A 15,935-nucleotide genomic window follows, 5' to 3' on the forward strand; every position below is an offset into this window, starting at 1 on the left:
GTAGAAAAACAGTTTCGACCTCAGGGTCCTCTGCAGTGTCCTCCGTGCACCGTTACTTCAAACTAAATGAATTAAATGTGAATGATTTAATGCTCACTTGGAACTTATTGCCAGCTGTGCAAACCAAGCTCTTGCTGCAGCTCCACACATTGAAAAGCCTTTTGTACACCCTGAACCCTGCATGTTGACGTTCCAGTGGAAGGACAGGAGGAATGCCAGATAGTACGGTGTTTGTGGCTTTGCTTGTCTGTGCATGTCTATTTTCTACTTTTTCATTTATATTTTTTGGTTTTTGACACTGAGCAACTTCCACTCGCCTCCTATGTAAAAATGCAGTTCTTGTCCTCTTTGGCAGCGTCTGCTTGCAACAGGTTTTCAGCTTTCAGCTGTTTCTGTGGCACCAAAATGTTGCACCTGTAGATTAATTTCCAGAATCTTTCCAGACCTACATTACTATAATTATTATAAACTGTGCTATTATATCCATATAGTATAATCTCAATTTTTAGGCAGGTGATTAAAGATGTAGGACAAATATTGTAATATTGTATTTGTTGAATCACAAATATAATATTATTCCTCATAAATGCAACTTTGTGTTCACTCGTTTTCACTGAGAAACACTAAAGAAAATGCTCAAATTAAATGTGCTGATGTGTTAATGATCACTTCTGTGGTTCCTGGTGCAGATAAACTCGTGTTGTCTCTTTCTGGCTTTGTTTAATTGTATTTAAGCTGTCAAATGATCACAGCCTCCTCTTCCTCCTTTAGTCCTGAAGGTGATGGTTAGACCTTCATCACTGATATGAACAGGCACAGTTTCACTGTCATTTCACCGGTTTTGAGCTTTCAGTTTAGATGCCCTCATTTACTGGCGTGCCATCGAGCCATATCTGGCATTTGCAGCAGTTCTTATTTGTGCCCCCACCTAATGTAAGGTTTATGCCACAGCTTCCCTAAATTAAGAGTTTTTGTAATTACAAAAACATTTGTATGTTTCTGTAATGATTAACTATGAGCTAGATCTTTAACTGAAATTATATTTCTGATGCTAAAATATAATTATTGTTATCTATGAATTTTCAAATGTATGGGTTTATTTAAAGAAGCAGAAAAACATAGTAGAGTATGTTATTATTTATTTTTAAGCCTCTACCTGCTCTAACAAAAAAAAATCAATTCAGTCTTTTTTAGCCACTTAAATTGTCTTTACAGGATTGTGAGTTTATATATGTTGTGACTTCTCCTGCCTTGTTGGCCAGTTCACTCCTGAAAAAATACATTTTTAATCTCAATGAGACTTTTTACCTGGATAAAAAAGATTACAGATTACACTGATTACAGCTTCCAACTCCTTTAAGGAAGTTTTTTTTCTGGCTCTAAATGACTTGATATCATTCATAAGAGATATGGTTGACAGATTATAGGTCAACAAGTCATTTATAACAGCTTTCCAAGAAACAACAGTGATGTGTGGAGACGTAGCAACTACAAAGGTATAAAGATCATGAGCCATATCAGAAGATACGAGAAAGAGTTCTTGAAGGAACAGCAGCATGGCTTCATGTTGAGAAAGAGAGCTACAGATTAAATGTTTGGTTTGAGAGTGCTGAGGATGAAGTGTGTAGAAAGAGCCGTGTGATGTTTTTGTGGATCTGTAGAAAATATGATCTGGTGTGATACTGTATGAGGAAGTAAGGGTGGTGTAGGACATGTATGAGGACAGCTATCAGTGGTGAGGTGTGTGGTAGGAGTGACAGATGGGTTTGGATTACGTCAGGGATCGTCTCTGAGCATCTTCTTGTTTGCAGTGGGGATGGATGGGTGGCCAGGTGAGGTCAGGCAGGAGTCTCTGTAGACTGTGATGCTCACAGATGACATTGTGTTCTGCAGTGAGAGTATGAAGTAGATGGATGAAAGCCTGGAGAGGTGGGGGTATGTTCTGGAGAGCAGAGGAGTGATAGCCAGTAGAAGCCAGACAGAGACGGGTGTTAACAGTGAAGATGATAGGACTAGAGGTTTGAATAACTGGGGTCAAAAAAAGCCATGGACAGTGCACAGGAGAGGTGAAATTGAGAGCGTGTAGGCAGGGTGGAGTCGGAGGACGAGTATCAGGAGGGTTTATGACAGAACATTACATAAAGCTGGGGTATTGCAAAAAACGGCTGTGTTTAGGTTCTGCTCTATTTCCCTACTTTACAGTGGGACTCTGTCTCCTCCTCACCACTAGAGGTCACACTTGTTCTTCACCGAGTCTTCATTCGGCCACTTCCTGTCCCACCGGAAGTGAATACGCGAACGGGGCTGCTGCTTCCAGTACACACACGTGAGAAACAAGCCAAAACAGACAGCAGATACAAGATGGACATTACAGAGGTCTCAACAAGTCAGGACGGCAAAGGGAAGAAGGGCAAGAAAGCGAAGAAGAAGAGCGCGGAGGTTGATGGGGAAGGCAGCGCGGGGGAGGAGAAGAAGATGGTGAAGAGCGAGCTGGCTGTTGCCTTTCCTCCCACCTTCAGTGTGTCAGAAATCAAGAATAAACAGCGAAGACACTTCATGTTCATGAAACTCAAGCAGGAGAAGAGAAAGGTACCGATACTGGGTCGTGGCTGGTAATGGGGGGAGCTTCCGGTACTTGGGACACTCACGTGCCAGTTTATTAGGTACAGCGGGGCGTTAAAACGGCACCGTTTTACGTGAGCAAAACTCCAGTGTGTTTCAGTAGAACTGTTAATGTAAGAGAATACAATAGAATACTATGATCAACATAAAAATATCAATGTCTCGTTTTAGCACGTGTTTTTTCATTAAACGTCAACATGTTACGTCTGTCGTTAGGCTGCTTGTTTTGCTTGGGTCCAGTTTATTTAGACTCTGACTCCTTATGTGCTGCTTAACTCACCACTCACCATATTTCATTAAAGTGAAGTATAGTCAGGGTGGGTCTTCTTGTTCTTCTATTTATGAGGGAAAACAGCCAAACAAAAATCATTAGGATCAGCATTTGCTGATATTAAAGTTGGACCATAATCATTGCATCCATAAATATTAAGCACACCTGTTAATGTTAATAACTTAAGAGTAGGCTGGTAAATATCTAGTTACCTATTTATTTTGTGTCAGTATTGTGAGGCCTTTAGAGTTTTTAGTTTTTTTAAATACTGTTATTTATGTTATAATCCGGTGCATCTTCTGATGATACTTGTATGGAATCACAATAAATTTTATGTGAGGTAACAAATGGCCAGGTTTACTAGTTGTGACACACAGAAAAAGGTACATCTATAATTTTATTTAAAACATCACTGCTTATCCAGATCAGTTCTAGCAGGAGTAATCGATAAATCACTTTATTAACTTTGAAAACCTCCTTGAAGATCTATTAACTTCTAAATTTGTATTTCAGCAAAAGATGCAGCTGAGGAAAAAGAGAAGAAAAGAACGTGAAGCTTTAGGTGATAAGGTGAGTCTTCTCTTTGTTTGTTCTTCACTTATGACTGTGTTTTATGATGGATGTGTTAATTCTACCAATAAATTGCTGTCGTGGGGATTTGATGGTAAAGAGGGGCTCAGATTAGAGCCACTAGTCCTCCAAATTAAAAGGAAGCAGTTGGTGAAGCATGTCCTACTGGGAGGGGCTGGGGGGCAGACCCAGGATATGCTGGATAGATTATGTTTTGGCTTGGGAATGCCTCTGTGTCCCCCCGGAAGAATTTGAGGAGATGGCAGGAAAGAGGGAGATCTGGGCTTCTATGCTTAGACAGCAGTGACAGAGAGTGAAAGGATAAAATAAGGCAACAGCTGTAATATTTATTATTTGTACTTTATTTTATTCTGTCTCCAATGTAGGCACCACCAAAGGAGGTCCCCAAAACAATAGAAAACCAGAGGGTGTATGACGAGACAACAGTCGACCCAGAGGATGAGGAGGTATGAACTGGGCTTCATCAGATTATTGTTATCTTTATTTCTGAATTTGGATTAAGTTGCATATGTTTGTGTACGTTATATACAGATTGCTTTTGACGAGGGGACTGATGAATTCTCCGCCTACTTCAACGGGCTGACAAATCCTAAAGTGCTCATCACAACATCAGACAGGCCCAGAGGGGTGAGGGCTCCTGCTGTCATTACAGTCATTTTTATTATTCTTTTATCATTAAATATGCAGAATCTGAAAAATTATAATTTGCTGGTAAATTTTGGATCATTTGAATATTATGCAGAACAAAGAATTTTCTAAAAATCTCTTTACATATTTGAATATTCTTGACTTTGTTACAAAATCGAGCAGAACAGAAGCTACAAGCTTACTTTTAGCTTTTGTGTAAGCGTTTGAAGCTGGTTTTGTTGTTACAGTTTAATTTCTGCACTAAAATAGGATTTACTGTCATAGTAGTTAATAATAGTTGGCAGCCTTCTTGGTGCTAACCACTCTTCCACCTCAAGTGTTGAACGCACAGTGATTTGTGCCACATCATCTGATTTGTGTCTTGCAGAGGACGGTGAGGTTTTGCGAGCAGCTGGCCACAGTCATCCCAAATGCCCACGTGTACTACAGAAGAGGTTTGGCCCTGAAGAGGATCATACCGCAGTGCGTCGCCAGGAACTTCACCTATCTCATGGTCATCAATGAGGATCGACAAGTGCCCAGTATCCTTAAAGGCAGCTGTGCAAGCTCTAGTTCTTTCTTTGGTCAAAAGTCTCATTTTGACCAAATACTGCTGATAATTATGAAAGTTGCACAAACCATGGAAATCTTTGATGCACTCAGCTGTTTTCTAATGCCGAGATCCTTAACCATTAATTAAAGATGGCATGGTTCTCTGTCACTTACCTGACGGGCCGACTGCACACTTCAAAGTCAGCAGTGTTCGACTACGCAAGGAGATGAAGGCAAGATGATAAGTCCAAACTCTTTTTCAAAATGATCCTACTTTCTCACCTATACTATAAACACGTGAAAAGGAAAGTACACCCTCTTTCAATTCTGAGGTTTTACATCAGGACATAGTAAAAATTTAATCTGGTCTTCAGCAGGAGATAAAATCTCAGATGAAGAACAGCACGTAATATTACTCCGTGTACTGTTTGTACAGGGGTTAAGTTACCTGCAGGCAGGTGCAGCTGATAAAATGCACTTGATTAACTGATCAATAGTCAGCGTGGGCACTCCTATAAAAGGAGAAGCATTTAGATGTGTGTTAACACAATGCCAAAACACATCAACAGTGACCTTAAAGAAGAAATTGTTGCTGCCCGAGACTTTTGGAAGGACTATACAAGTCCGTCATTCTGCTGTGAGAAAGATTATTCACAAATAGAAACGTTCAGCACGGTTCAAAGTCTTCCCAGGAAAGTGACATCGCAGCAAATTCACTGCAAGGTCAGACTGTGCGATGCTCAGACTCACTGCAAAAAAGCCAAAAGCTACATTTCAGACTGCAGGCCTCGGTTAGTAAAACATTTGAAGTCCAAAACAGTCCAGTTAGAAAAAGACTGAACAAGTATGAACTCCACAATGATGTGAGACTCATAAAGTCATGTAGAAATACATACCTCATGTTGCTGCTGCTAAAAGACACTGAATCATGTGGTGCACGCGGTGTTTCACACACTGCTTCTGCATTTTGGTTTCTTTAAAAAGAAAAAAACCAACACATTGTATTATGACGTGTGTTGTTCATTTGAGGTTATATTAAAATAACTTTACAACCTGGTACAGTCTAAGTTATTTTTATCATGTTTTATACTTAATAGGTTGAAGAGGTGAAACTGAACGAGGGGGTATTTCCTCTTTGCTTCTGTATGTTACTCCAAACACTGGGACACGCTTTCTTGAAGTTTAGTCATTTGAGATCATCTGGCTCCTTTTCTTTGTCCCACAGAGACGAGGCAAAAATCCAACTGAACACTACCCAGAGGTGATCCTCAACAATTTCACCACTCGTTTGGGACACACCATCGGCCGTCTGTTCGCAGCTCTTTTCCCACAAGAGCCACACTTCGTTGGCAGACAGGTCGCCACCTTCCACAACCAGCGAGACTTCATCTTTTTCAGATTTCACAGGTAAATATTTTTCAACCTTCTACACTAACACATGCGTCTGTTTTAAATCTTAAATTTAGAAGGCTAAATAAATCTCTAAAAATATCTGTGAAAGGTACATCTTCAAGAATGAGAAGAAAGTTGGTATTCAGGAGCTGGGACCACGCTTCACCCTCAAACTCCGATCTCTACAAAAAGGCACGTTCGACTCAAAGTACGGAGAGTACGAGTGGGTGATGAAGGTGAGTCATCCTCACAGATGGTTGTTTTTGCAGTAAAACTGTCATCAAGCCACGTGCACATTTGCCTTTAAGCAACCTATTTGCTGTTAGTTTCTACTTTGCCAGTCGTGTTATTACAGTCTAGTTCAACATTTAATTGTGGAAGATTAAAAGAAATGTTTTTGTCACACAAGCTTAAATATCTTTTTTTGATTTCAGCGTCATGAGATGGAAGCCTGCAGGCGAAAGTTCCAGCTTTGAGAAAATAAAACTCTTTTCCTGGTCAGATGGGAATGATCGTCTGTTATCCAAGATACTTCAGCTGTTTGTGGACTTGCTGAGATTGACTTTACAATGCCCTGGCAACTGTTAAATCTTCAACAACAGCTCAAATTTCCCTTAAAAGTATCATTTCCACTCTTTATTGTAACATGACCTACTCATGGACATCAAAGGGCTGAGTCTAATTGTTGGACACATTTTCTGTTGGACCGTGAAATGCCCGAGAAGACATGCAGCATCCTGCTTCTCTGTAAATGCTGCTTGTGTGTTAAAAGCTTTAAAAATGTGACCTGCTCTGACCACATATATGCAAACATACACCTGGTCCATCCTGGTTTGTGCGACTGACAGAAGGAGCTTTGAATAAAGTGCATTGTGTGACTGCAGGTGGTCAAATTGTTTATATTTAACACATGAGCACAGTGCAGATGCTTCTGTATTCAACAGGATTCTCAAAAATCATCTTGGATAATACGTGTGTATATTGTTATTCTAATAAAACATTTACTGTGTCTTTAAGTTGTGAATAAAGGTATTTATTTTTGTTCAGGCATGAAAAATACACATTTCAAAAGGCACATGTTAGTATGGGTTAGTTCTATGCAAATAGCTTAAGACGCATTTGTGCTAAAACCACTTGGAAAGGTTTCCACGTTAGATTTGATAAAAGGCAAAAGTTAAAAAAAAAAAAAAAGTCAGTCGTTTGGCCCAAGTTCCCTAACGCTCCTGAGTCGATTCCAGTCCATGATGCAGGATCCTGATCCTGAAACGCCGTTCCACAAAGCACCACAATGTCCAACACCTGCAGAAATGTTTACGATCATTAGTCATGCAAAAATTTTATTCATACAGCACCAACTCACGTCAACAGTGGTCTCAAGGTGATTTATATTGTAAAGACCCTAAAAACACACCCTGTATGAGCAAGCACTTGGCGACAGTGGTAATAAAGAACTCCCTTTTAACAGAACAAGGCTCAGGGCATTCAGAGAGAGATGGGACAAAAGGCAAATTACAGGGGCCACAGCATTTAGGCTGAGGGTGTGAAAAAGTTTGTTTTCCCTATAAAGCAGGCGGCAAAGCATGTAAACAATGCAGAAATGCACAGTATTTTATAAGCATTACTGCAAAAGCAAAGTTAAACCACTCTGACCTGCTTATAAATGATTTTAGAAAAACTGACCGTGAGTGATGTTAAAGCTCTACCTGAACTTCACAGGTGAGAAAAGTCTAGAAATTAAAGGTGCGAGTCCGAGCACTGTAACTGATGATTTTCAGTAGAGCAGCCTCGACAAGCTGACTGGAAATAGTTAATAACTGATATTTTATGTAAGAGTTAATTTTAAACTACCATTGAATTATAAGCGTTTGATGTTAAGCTTTTAAAATTAGACTACTTTTTAAGAAAGTGCATTTTGTACTGGTTTCAGTTTCGTAACTTGTTGCTATTACTCAACGTTATGTCTCTTGGCCGTATAAAACATCAAAACGTACTTTATGGATTCTCCACAGAACTTGAGGTTATTTTAATCGTACAAAAAAAGAGGCAGCCTGAGAACCAGCTGTACTCACACAGGCGGAGGGTCGGCCTGTTGGTGCTATAGGAAGGAGCAGACTTTCTGCGGTCTGAAGGGGTTGTTGCTGGACGACATGCCGGTGAGCAGAGGGTCCTGTTGGGCGTTCTGGAGGCAGAACTGCTGCAAGTCTGCAGCGGCCTGGGACACCTGTGGTTGGGAAATAGTTGAGGCAAGCTACTGCTGTGCAACTACAACTACAATCGCTATTCAAATGAAGAGAGACTCCTTTAACAGACGAAAGAGAAACAGTACACGCCCTACAATAGTAACGTAGCGATTTTAACCGTTACCTTAACTCTGTTAATGCCAGCTTCAAGGCGTAACTGTTGGACCACTTTCTTCATTGCTACGACGTTGGTCGATCCAGACATCGCTGAGTTGAACGTTTTAAGGCTTTAAGCGACGAATTTAAAAGTTTTACCTAGAAAATTGGTTGTTGCTAGCTCACTTGCTAACTACTTCATCAACAACGAGCTTCCGGTTTTGTATAAAGGCGTGTCAAGTACTGCTGCCTTCGCGTGAAGTTCGAAAATGTCAACTTTTCGATCTCTTTACTTCACTGTTTTGTAAACAATAGAAACCTCACAGTAGAATAGTTTTTCGTTACTTTGAAAACTGTATTAGTGAAAACGAGATTCATAAAGCATATAATCATCGCCTTTGTTATGCATTTCCAGACGGTTTCTCTGATAATCACCCACAACAAAAGTTCAATTTAAGTTTTAAAAATTACAACTCCCACATATACCAGAAAGGAGCGCCAGATAAATGCAAATTCCGCCCCCTGGTGTTGGAAACGCTTCCATACTCTTTCCGCGCGCGCGCGTGTGTGTGTATATATATATATATATATATATATATATATATATATATATATATATATATATATATATATATATATATTGTTACGATTCGGTGTTGTCAGTGTTCTGTTTTAGGCGTGACTGTAATGTGTTTCCTGCTTTACTTTGAAAGTCTGTCTTATCTCAGTGTTTTCAGTTTACGCTTTCTTGTCTCGTCAGTTCTGATTTGCCCCAGCTGTGTTTCCCTCCTGTTGTCCATTCCCTGATTGCTCCCTCTATGTATTTAAACCCTGTGTTTCAGTGTGTCATGGTCGCGATCTCCCCCGTTGTAAATAGTTTGGTGTTTTGTTATAAATAAATAAATAGTCTGTTGTAAATACTTTCGTTATGGGATATTTTTGTTTTGGGATTTTGGTGGAGAGCCTTCGTGGTTTTACTTTCTTTATCTTTATTTTTCTACGTTGCACCCCGGTTGCCTAGGCCGGGGTGTAACATATGGGGGCTCGTCCGGGATTGCCTTCGCTGGGGGGTCCGGGGACCGCCCCAGCCTTTGTCGTCTGCTGGAGGGTCCGTGGGACCGCTCCAGCCTTCATTCGCCTTCGCTGGAGGGTCCGTGGGACCACTCCAGCCTTCATCCGCCTTCGCTGGAGGGTCCGAGGGACCGCTCCAGCCTTCGTCGTCTGCTGGAGGGTCAGTGGGACCGCTCCAGCCTTCATCAGTTTCATCTGCTTTCGCTTTAGCCGTCCGTCTCCGCTGGAGGGTCCGAGGGACCGCTCCAGCCTTCGTCGTCTGCTGGAGGGTCAGTGGGACCGCTCCAGCCTTCATCAGCCTTCGTCCGTCTTCGCTGGAGGGTCCGTTGGAGGGACCGCTTCAGCCTTCGTTCGCCTTCGCTGGAGGATCCGAGGGACCGCTCCAGCCTTCTGCAGCTGGTGGGCTGCGTGTCCGTGTGTGCAGCTGGTGGGCTGCGTGTCCATGTGTGCAGCTGGTGGGCTGCGTGTCCATGTGTGCAGCTGGTGGGCTGCGTGTCCGTGTGTGCAGCTGGTGGGCTGCGTGTCCGTGTGTGCAGCTGGTGGGCTGCGTGTCCGTGTGTGCAGCTGGCGGGCTGCGTGTCCGTGTGTGCAGCTGGCGGGCTGCGTGTCCGTGTGTGCAGCTGGCGGGCTGCGTGTCCGTGTGTGCAGCTGGCGGGCTGCGTGTCCGTGTGTGCAGCTGGCGGGCTGCGTGTCCGTGTGTGCAGCTGGCGGGCTGCGTGTCCGTGTGTGCAGCTGGCGGGCTGCGTGTCCGTGTGTGCAGCTGGTGAGCTGCTCATCCGCCTTCGCTGGAGCGTCCAAGTGACCGCTCCAGCCTTCATCCGCTTCTGCTGGAGGGTCCGAGGGACCGCTCCAGCCTTCGTCGTCTGCTGGAGGGTCAGTGGGACCGCTCCAGCCTTCATCAGCTTCGTCTGCCTTCGCTGAGGGGAGGGTCCGTGGGACCGCCCCAGCCTTTGTCGTCGCTGGAGGGTCCGTGGGACCGCTCCAGCCTTCATCCGCCTTCGCTGGAGGGTCCGTGGGACTGCTCCAGCCTTCGTCGTCTGCTGGAGGGTCAGTGGGACCGCTCCAGCCTTCATCGGCTTCATCTGTCTGGATCAAACTTTTCACTTGGTGTTAAATGTTTGATTTTTGGGTGGGGGGGAACTGTTACGATTCGGTGTTGTCAGTGTTCTGTTTTAGGCGTGACTGTAATGTGTTTCCTGCTTTACTTTGAAAGTCTGTCTTATCTCAGTGTTTTCAGTTTACGCTTTCTTGTCTCGTCAGTTCTGATTTGCCCCAGCTGTGTTTCCCTCCTGTTGTCCATTCCCTGATTGCTCCCTCTATGTATTTAAACCCTGTGTTTCAGTGTGTCATGGTCGCGATCTCCCCCGTTGTAAATAGTTTGGTGTTTTGTTATAAATAAATAGTCTGTTGTAAATACTTTCGTTATGGGATATTTTTGTTTTGGGATTTTGGTGGAGAGCCTTCGTGGTTTTACTTTCTTTATCTTTTCTACGTTGCACCCCGGTTGCCTAGGCCGGGGTGTAAATATATATATATATATATATATATATATATATATATATAAATAATTAACCCTAAAGAGTGAAAATACAGATGAAATTGCGCCCGCAGTGGTCATCGCAGATTAGCGGCTTCATGTTTTTTTTTTTTTTTTTTTTTTTTTTTTTTTTTTTTTTCTCTGCAGCTATGATCCGCAGCAGAGCAACCACTGCTGGCACTCTCATAAAAGAAACTTCACTGGACAACTGAGGGTGTTTGATTACTACAGACTGGAACTTAGCAGTGCACGCCTTCAGAGCACAAGAGCAGAAATCTTCCAGTGTTTCTGTTCCTTCTCTGATGGAGCTGTCTTGCGCGTCAGCGAGATATACAGAGGACAGGAGACCTCACAGCTGCAAGGTATTTTCTTTTCTTTCTTTTTTTCTTTTTAAGGATGAAATAAAATGACAAAATTATTTTTTTCAAGCAAGCAGACACATGCCTGATGATGCAAACGGACCGTGTTATCATGTTTGCATTCGTGTGCAGCTTCTGGAGCTCCATGTGCTGTTTGTGCCAGCTGACCAGTGGAATGTGAAGCTCAATAAAGTCCCTGCTGAAGCCACAGAGAGCTTCATATCAGCCGGCTTCATCAGGTGAAACTGCCGCAAATGTTTGTTTTAATATAGAAAACTCAAGATAAGGATTGTTTAACACTTCTGGACTGCACTCCACTGTGCAGACACATAAAAGATACTGAGATATGTTGTATTACTTAGGCTTTGTCCTTAGGAAATTCAGTAACGTAATTGTCTGATAACAGTGTCAGACTGCTTTAACATTGTTCAGTGCTTTAAAAGTGTTGCAATGATACAATCTTTCCAAGTCTCAGTTGAAAAATTACAGTATTACAGTTGCTGAACGTGTCATTTTGCTTTTTAAACTTGATAAGTCAAATTTATTTGAGCACTCGATAGGTGACATGTAGCTTTTTTCTTGAACAATCCTGACTATCATTCTTTTTTTAACGTGGACACCACCTCTCCTTTTCTGTGACCTTAGGGTTTATCCTGATGTTACCCTGAAAACGCTTAGAAGTGAGCTGGGCGCTCTCCTTGGTGCACAGAGGAGCGTCAACAAGTTCTCCTTCCTTAAATGTGTGGGGCGCAGTCTGGCGCTGGTGAGTGCAGCTGGCTGTTTAGTGCTCTTTTGTAGAGCTGATTGTATTTCACCAGACACACAATAGAGAGAAACTGCACAGACAGTTTACTGCTCAGAGTAAAGGGTGTAAAACGTGTGTGCGGGCGAGTGGGGAACACACTTTTTACTGCCGTGCCTTTTACAGCTTCCAAATTCTTGTCTGCTGCAGGTCAAAAGCAAACAGGAGCAAGACCTGAAAGTGAAAGTGTTCGCCCCACCCTATGTGCGTAGAGTCAGTGTTGGATACTTAAATCTAAACATTTAATCGGATGATGCTTCTCTTTATGTAGTGGGTTGGTTCCAGTAACACGTTGTTGTCACCTGTCAGCAGGCCACGCAGCCGGAGCTTTACTTGCTGCCCGCTGTGGAGAATGACAGCAGCGTTTGCTCCCGGTCTCTCACCCCTGACACCACCAGCACCTCCCCAGACCACCAGATCTATTATCACCCTCCCAAAACGTGCAGCCGGGCAACAGGAACAAAGGAGCCCACCAAATTCCCCCATATCCCCCAGTATTCCCATCAGCCACCTCCCACACACCGGCTAGAAGAAGAGGAGGAAGAAGGGGATGATAGGAGCTACAGCTCTTCAGAAGGAGGCGGGGAGAAGGAAGGTGAAACTCTCTCCTCCATCAGGAGAGCAGAGCAGGAGTGTTTTCGAGGGCAAAAGCAAAGGGCACCCCAGCTTGCTTTGCACACACCCCAACTGCAAGGCTGCAGAGGTGGAGGTATGCTCTGGAGAAATGAGGCATGAAAGTCAGTTGAAGCAAGACAGAAAACATGTGAATGAGAGGGAGAAAGGTGTAAGAGTGAAGTTACGAGTAGAGATAGTGAAGGTGGAGGAGTTTAAATACCTGAGCCCAACCATCCAAAATAATAGACGGTGCACAAGAGAGGTGAAGAAGAGAGTGCAAACAGGGTGGAGTGGGTGGAGACAAGCGCCATTTGTGACAGAACAATGAAAGCAAGAGTGAAAGATGGACAAGATTAGAAATGAATACATTAGTGGGACATCCCAGATTGAGCAGTTTGGAGACAACGTTAGAGAGGCAAAGCTAAAATGGTTTGGATATGCGCAGAGGAGGGAGAGTTGATATATGGGACAAAGAATGTGCAATATGGAGCAACTAGAAAGGAGGAAAAGAGGAAGACCTCGGAGAAAGTTCATGGATGTAGTGAAGGAGGACGTGCAGAGGGTTTGTGTAACAGAAGAGGATGCTAGGGTGAAATACGAGTCGCTGTGGTGACACCTAGAAGGAGCAGCCAAAAGAAGAAGTCGTCGTCTTGTATTTGATGCAATAAAATGTCTATTTGCTGAAACTCTTAGAAAAGACAGATGCAGGTTTTTCTGCTTACAGATTTCCAGCAGTGTGTGGCTGATTCAGCTCAGGTGAAGGAATTGCCAGAGAAAGAAGAAACCTGCAGAAAGAAGAAACTTAACCAAAGAGGAAACAGAGCAGCCAGACATTCAGGAGTGGCGGAGTCCCTGGAGGACAGAGATTCAGGCTTCTCCCTAACAGACGGGTACCGAGCAGCCAGCATACTGACCTAAAAACTTCTTACTCCATGGACACGACTGAAACTACTTGTGTGTGTTTTTCAGGGTTGGGAAATCAAAAGTGGAACACGCGCTGAAGTCCATCAGAAACAATCGAACAGCCAGGGTAACGTGTGACATTTAGAAAAAACACAAAGTATATCTTGGTTACATGATCGTCTCCTTTTCAGTGCTCTTTGTAAAACATGGATCCACAAAAGAAAAACACTTTGCAGGATAATCTTCTGTTTTTCTGTGAAGCTGTCAGAAAGCCTAGCTCCGTTGTCTCAGCCTGCCGTATCACCACCTTCAGGTTTAGACTTGGCCACAGTCACCCATGAAACGGCTGCTTCTCCAGTCCTTCACACAAACAGTAAGCCGGACGTATCTGCAGGCTTTATGCTGATTGTTATTAGTACAACTGACGGGCTTTTTATTTAAAAGGGGAAGAACTAATCAGTGAAATCAAGCTGGTACGGGAGGAGAGAAAGCAGCTGGAGAGGACGCGACAAGAGCTGCTGCGAAAGGGGAAAGACTTGTTAGCCCAGAACAGACACCGCAGGAACCAAGGTCAGCACCAGTCACCAGAGGTTTTTAATTATTCCCCAATCTGAGTTAAAGCGCTAACAATTTAGTGAAACTTTTTTTTTGTTGAAGTTGTTAACCAATTTGTCTCCGTCCTTTTAACATAAAGCACGTGACAGCTGGAAAAAGAAATATTTTGAAGCCAAGAAGGCCACAGCGCCATTGGACGAGAACTTGAGAAACTTGAGACAAGAACTGGAGACGTTTTACAACAAAGTCCTGCATCAGCTGCAGGCCCGAGATAACAGAGCAAAGCCCAGACACCAAGGAAGATCCTCCATGAAGGTACAATCTAACCACACGATTCCCTTCTTTTTTTAAATGCATCTTCAGTATTAATATTAAAGTCTCAGTGGCTCAGTTTCAGGTCTGTACAATGAACCAGTCGTTACTTACACCTTGCTAGTTCTGGGCTGGACCCTCTTTTGCTTTCAGAACTGCTTTAATTCTTTATGCACAGATTCAACGAGATGCAGGAAACGTTCCTCAGAGATTTTGGTTCATATTCACAGTTCTGCAGATTTATTGGCTGCACATCCAGGATTTGAATTTCCTGTTCCATCACATCCCAAAAACAACACTCGGCTAGGCCGTGGTGTTTAAAAAATGATGAAATGGTACTAACAGGGGCCAGTTTCTGACCCTACCATCCGAGCGTTGCAGCAGAAATAGAGTTGAATCAGACCAGGCAAAACTTTTCCAATCGTCTAATGGTTCCATTTTGGTGTAGCCTCAGCGTCCCTCAGGAGCGGCAGCCAGTGTGGCGTTCTTGCTGCTGTAGCCTTCAACCAAGCATATAATAGTTGAAATAATTTGTTGTCTTTCTACCAGCAGTCAGGTAGTAAATGATAAATCATCTTTTTTCCCTATTCTGACGCTCAGTTTGAATTTCAGCAGCTCATTTCGACCTTGCTTACATGCCTAAACGCACCGTTTCTGCCATATGATTGGCTGATTTGGATATTTGTGTTAACGGGTAGTTGAACAGGTGTATCTAATTCAAATGGCCACTCACCCATAAACAGTTTTCCACCCATAAACTTAATGACGGACTATCCCTTACAGAATGAGCTCATCATTCAGATCATGACTGAGAGCCACGAGATTGACAACCTGAAGAGGAAGGTAGAAGATGGCAAGATGAAGCTGGTGACGGAGATAAAGGTAAGTGATGTATGAAAACTGTTAAAATACCTGAGCTGGTTGGTCAAGAGACATATCATCAATAAAATCATCTAATCACGGCGCACAGCAGAGCTCATTTTCTTGTGTTTCCTATGAATGTTTTTCTAGTTGAGAAAACAGGCGGCCACTGAGCTCAGAGCCCTGAAGGCTGAGCTGGCTCAGAAGAAGAGTCAGTCATCTCATCCCGGCCTGATGGGAAATACTCCACGGCACGGAGCACAAGTCCAGAGCAGCGCTGCTCAGTTCAGAATAAACTGCACGTGAAAAACCCGTTTTCTGGTTTAATTATTTTGGACTTGAATGCATCTTTCTAATTAGTTATGTTATTTGATTGGACCAAAATAGTTTGCATTGTTTTATAATGTCAATTTAAGTTTGGGTTTCTCAGATGATGTAAACTCTGATGTGCTGAGATAACAAAATTCCACTGCTTACTCTGTAATTTCATTCAAAGATTTATTAGAAACAAGTTTTATTTATTTAAAAA

General features: G+C 43.0%; 3 protein-coding genes across 6 annotated transcripts; 2 read left to right on the top strand and 1 right to left on the bottom strand.

The window, feature by feature from the left end:
* The first annotated feature begins 2,268 nt into the window (after positions 1-2,268).
* rpf1 (ribosome production factor 1 homolog) lies at positions 2,269-7,314 on the top strand. The gene is made up of 9 exons (XM_085382978.1): positions 2,269-2,589; positions 3,407-3,463; positions 3,850-3,930; positions 4,016-4,111; positions 4,500-4,653; positions 4,814-4,896; positions 5,889-6,070; positions 6,165-6,291; positions 6,490-7,314. The coding sequence occupies exons 1-9, from the start codon at positions 2,362-2,364 to the stop codon at positions 6,529-6,531; spliced, it is 1,050 nt and encodes a 349-aa protein (XP_085239104.1). The 5' UTR covers positions 2,269-2,361; the 3' UTR covers positions 6,532-7,314.
* LOC146653241 (guanine nucleotide-binding protein G(I)/G(S)/G(O) subunit gamma-5) lies at positions 7,056-8,637 on the bottom strand. Its single transcript, XM_085382979.1, has 3 exons — positions 8,420-8,637; positions 8,125-8,276; positions 7,056-7,354 (listed from the first exon to the last, which is right to left on the bottom strand). Exons 1-2 carry the CDS (start codon positions 8,498-8,500, stop codon positions 8,151-8,153), a joined length of 207 nt encoding a protein of 68 aa, XP_085239105.1. The 5' UTR covers positions 8,501-8,637; the 3' UTR covers positions 7,056-7,354; positions 8,125-8,150.
* On the top strand, positions 8,161-15,890 carry spata1 (spermatogenesis associated 1). 4 transcript variants are annotated; one of them, XM_085382975.1, is made up of 13 exons: positions 8,161-8,298; positions 11,147-11,361; positions 11,429-11,597; positions 12,004-12,121; positions 12,311-12,364; positions 12,470-12,869; positions 13,500-13,665; positions 13,745-13,805; positions 13,940-14,051; positions 14,123-14,248; positions 14,373-14,548; positions 15,329-15,427; positions 15,557-15,890. In XM_085382975.1, the coding sequence occupies exons 3-13, from the start codon at positions 11,440-11,442 to the stop codon at positions 15,710-15,712; spliced, it is 1,626 nt and encodes a 541-aa protein (XP_085239101.1). In that variant the 5' UTR covers positions 8,161-8,298; positions 11,147-11,361; positions 11,429-11,439; the 3' UTR covers positions 15,713-15,890. The 4 variants fall into 4 exon arrangements, with proteins under 4 accessions (XP_085239101.1, XP_085239099.1, XP_085239100.1 ...); XM_085382973.1 differs by having other exon boundaries at positions 11,491-11,597; XM_085382974.1 differs by having other exon boundaries at positions 11,491-11,597; positions 12,473-12,869.
* Positions 15,891-15,935: the final 45 nt, after the last annotated feature.

Source organism: Rhamphochromis longiceps, linkage group LG15, assembly GCF_057381845.1.
Source record: "Rhamphochromis longiceps isolate RC_006_pf linkage group LG15, R_longiceps_female_GT1.1, whole genome shotgun sequence".
Taxonomy (NCBI): Eukaryota; Metazoa; Chordata; class Actinopteri; order Cichliformes; family Cichlidae; genus Rhamphochromis; species Rhamphochromis longiceps.

Excerpts from the sequence above, each read along its gene's own strand:
- rpf1 (XM_085382978.1), top strand. The coding sequence starts at position 2,362 with ATGGACATTACAGAGGTCTCAACAAGTCAGGACGGCAAAGGGAAGAAG. Across the intron at positions 4,897-5,888 it reads GACTACGCAAGGAGATGAAG|AGACGAGGCAAAAATCCAAC; the intron begins GCAAGATGATAA and ends TTTGTCCCACAG. Across the intron at positions 6,071-6,164 it reads ATCTTTTTCAGATTTCACAG|GTACATCTTCAAGAATGAGA; the intron begins GTAAATATTTTT and ends TATCTGTGAAAG.
- LOC146653241 (XM_085382979.1), bottom strand. The coding sequence starts at position 8,500 with ATGTCTGGATCGACCAACGTCGTAGCAATGAAGAAAGTGGTCCAACAG. Across the intron at positions 8,277-8,419 it reads CTGGCATTAACAGAGTTAAG|GTGTCCCAGGCCGCTGCAGA; the intron begins GTAACGGTTAAA and ends TCCCAACCACAG.
- spata1 (XM_085382973.1), top strand. The coding sequence starts at position 11,302 with ATGGAGCTGTCTTGCGCGTCAGCGAGATATACAGAGGACAGGAGACCT. Across the intron at positions 12,365-12,469 it reads AAGTGTTCGCCCCACCCTAT|CAGGCCACGCAGCCGGAGCT; the intron begins GTGCGTAGAGTC and ends GTCACCTGTCAG. Across the intron at positions 13,806-13,939 it reads GAAACAATCGAACAGCCAGG|CTGTCAGAAAGCCTAGCTCC; the intron begins GTAACGTGTGAC and ends TTTTCTGTGAAG.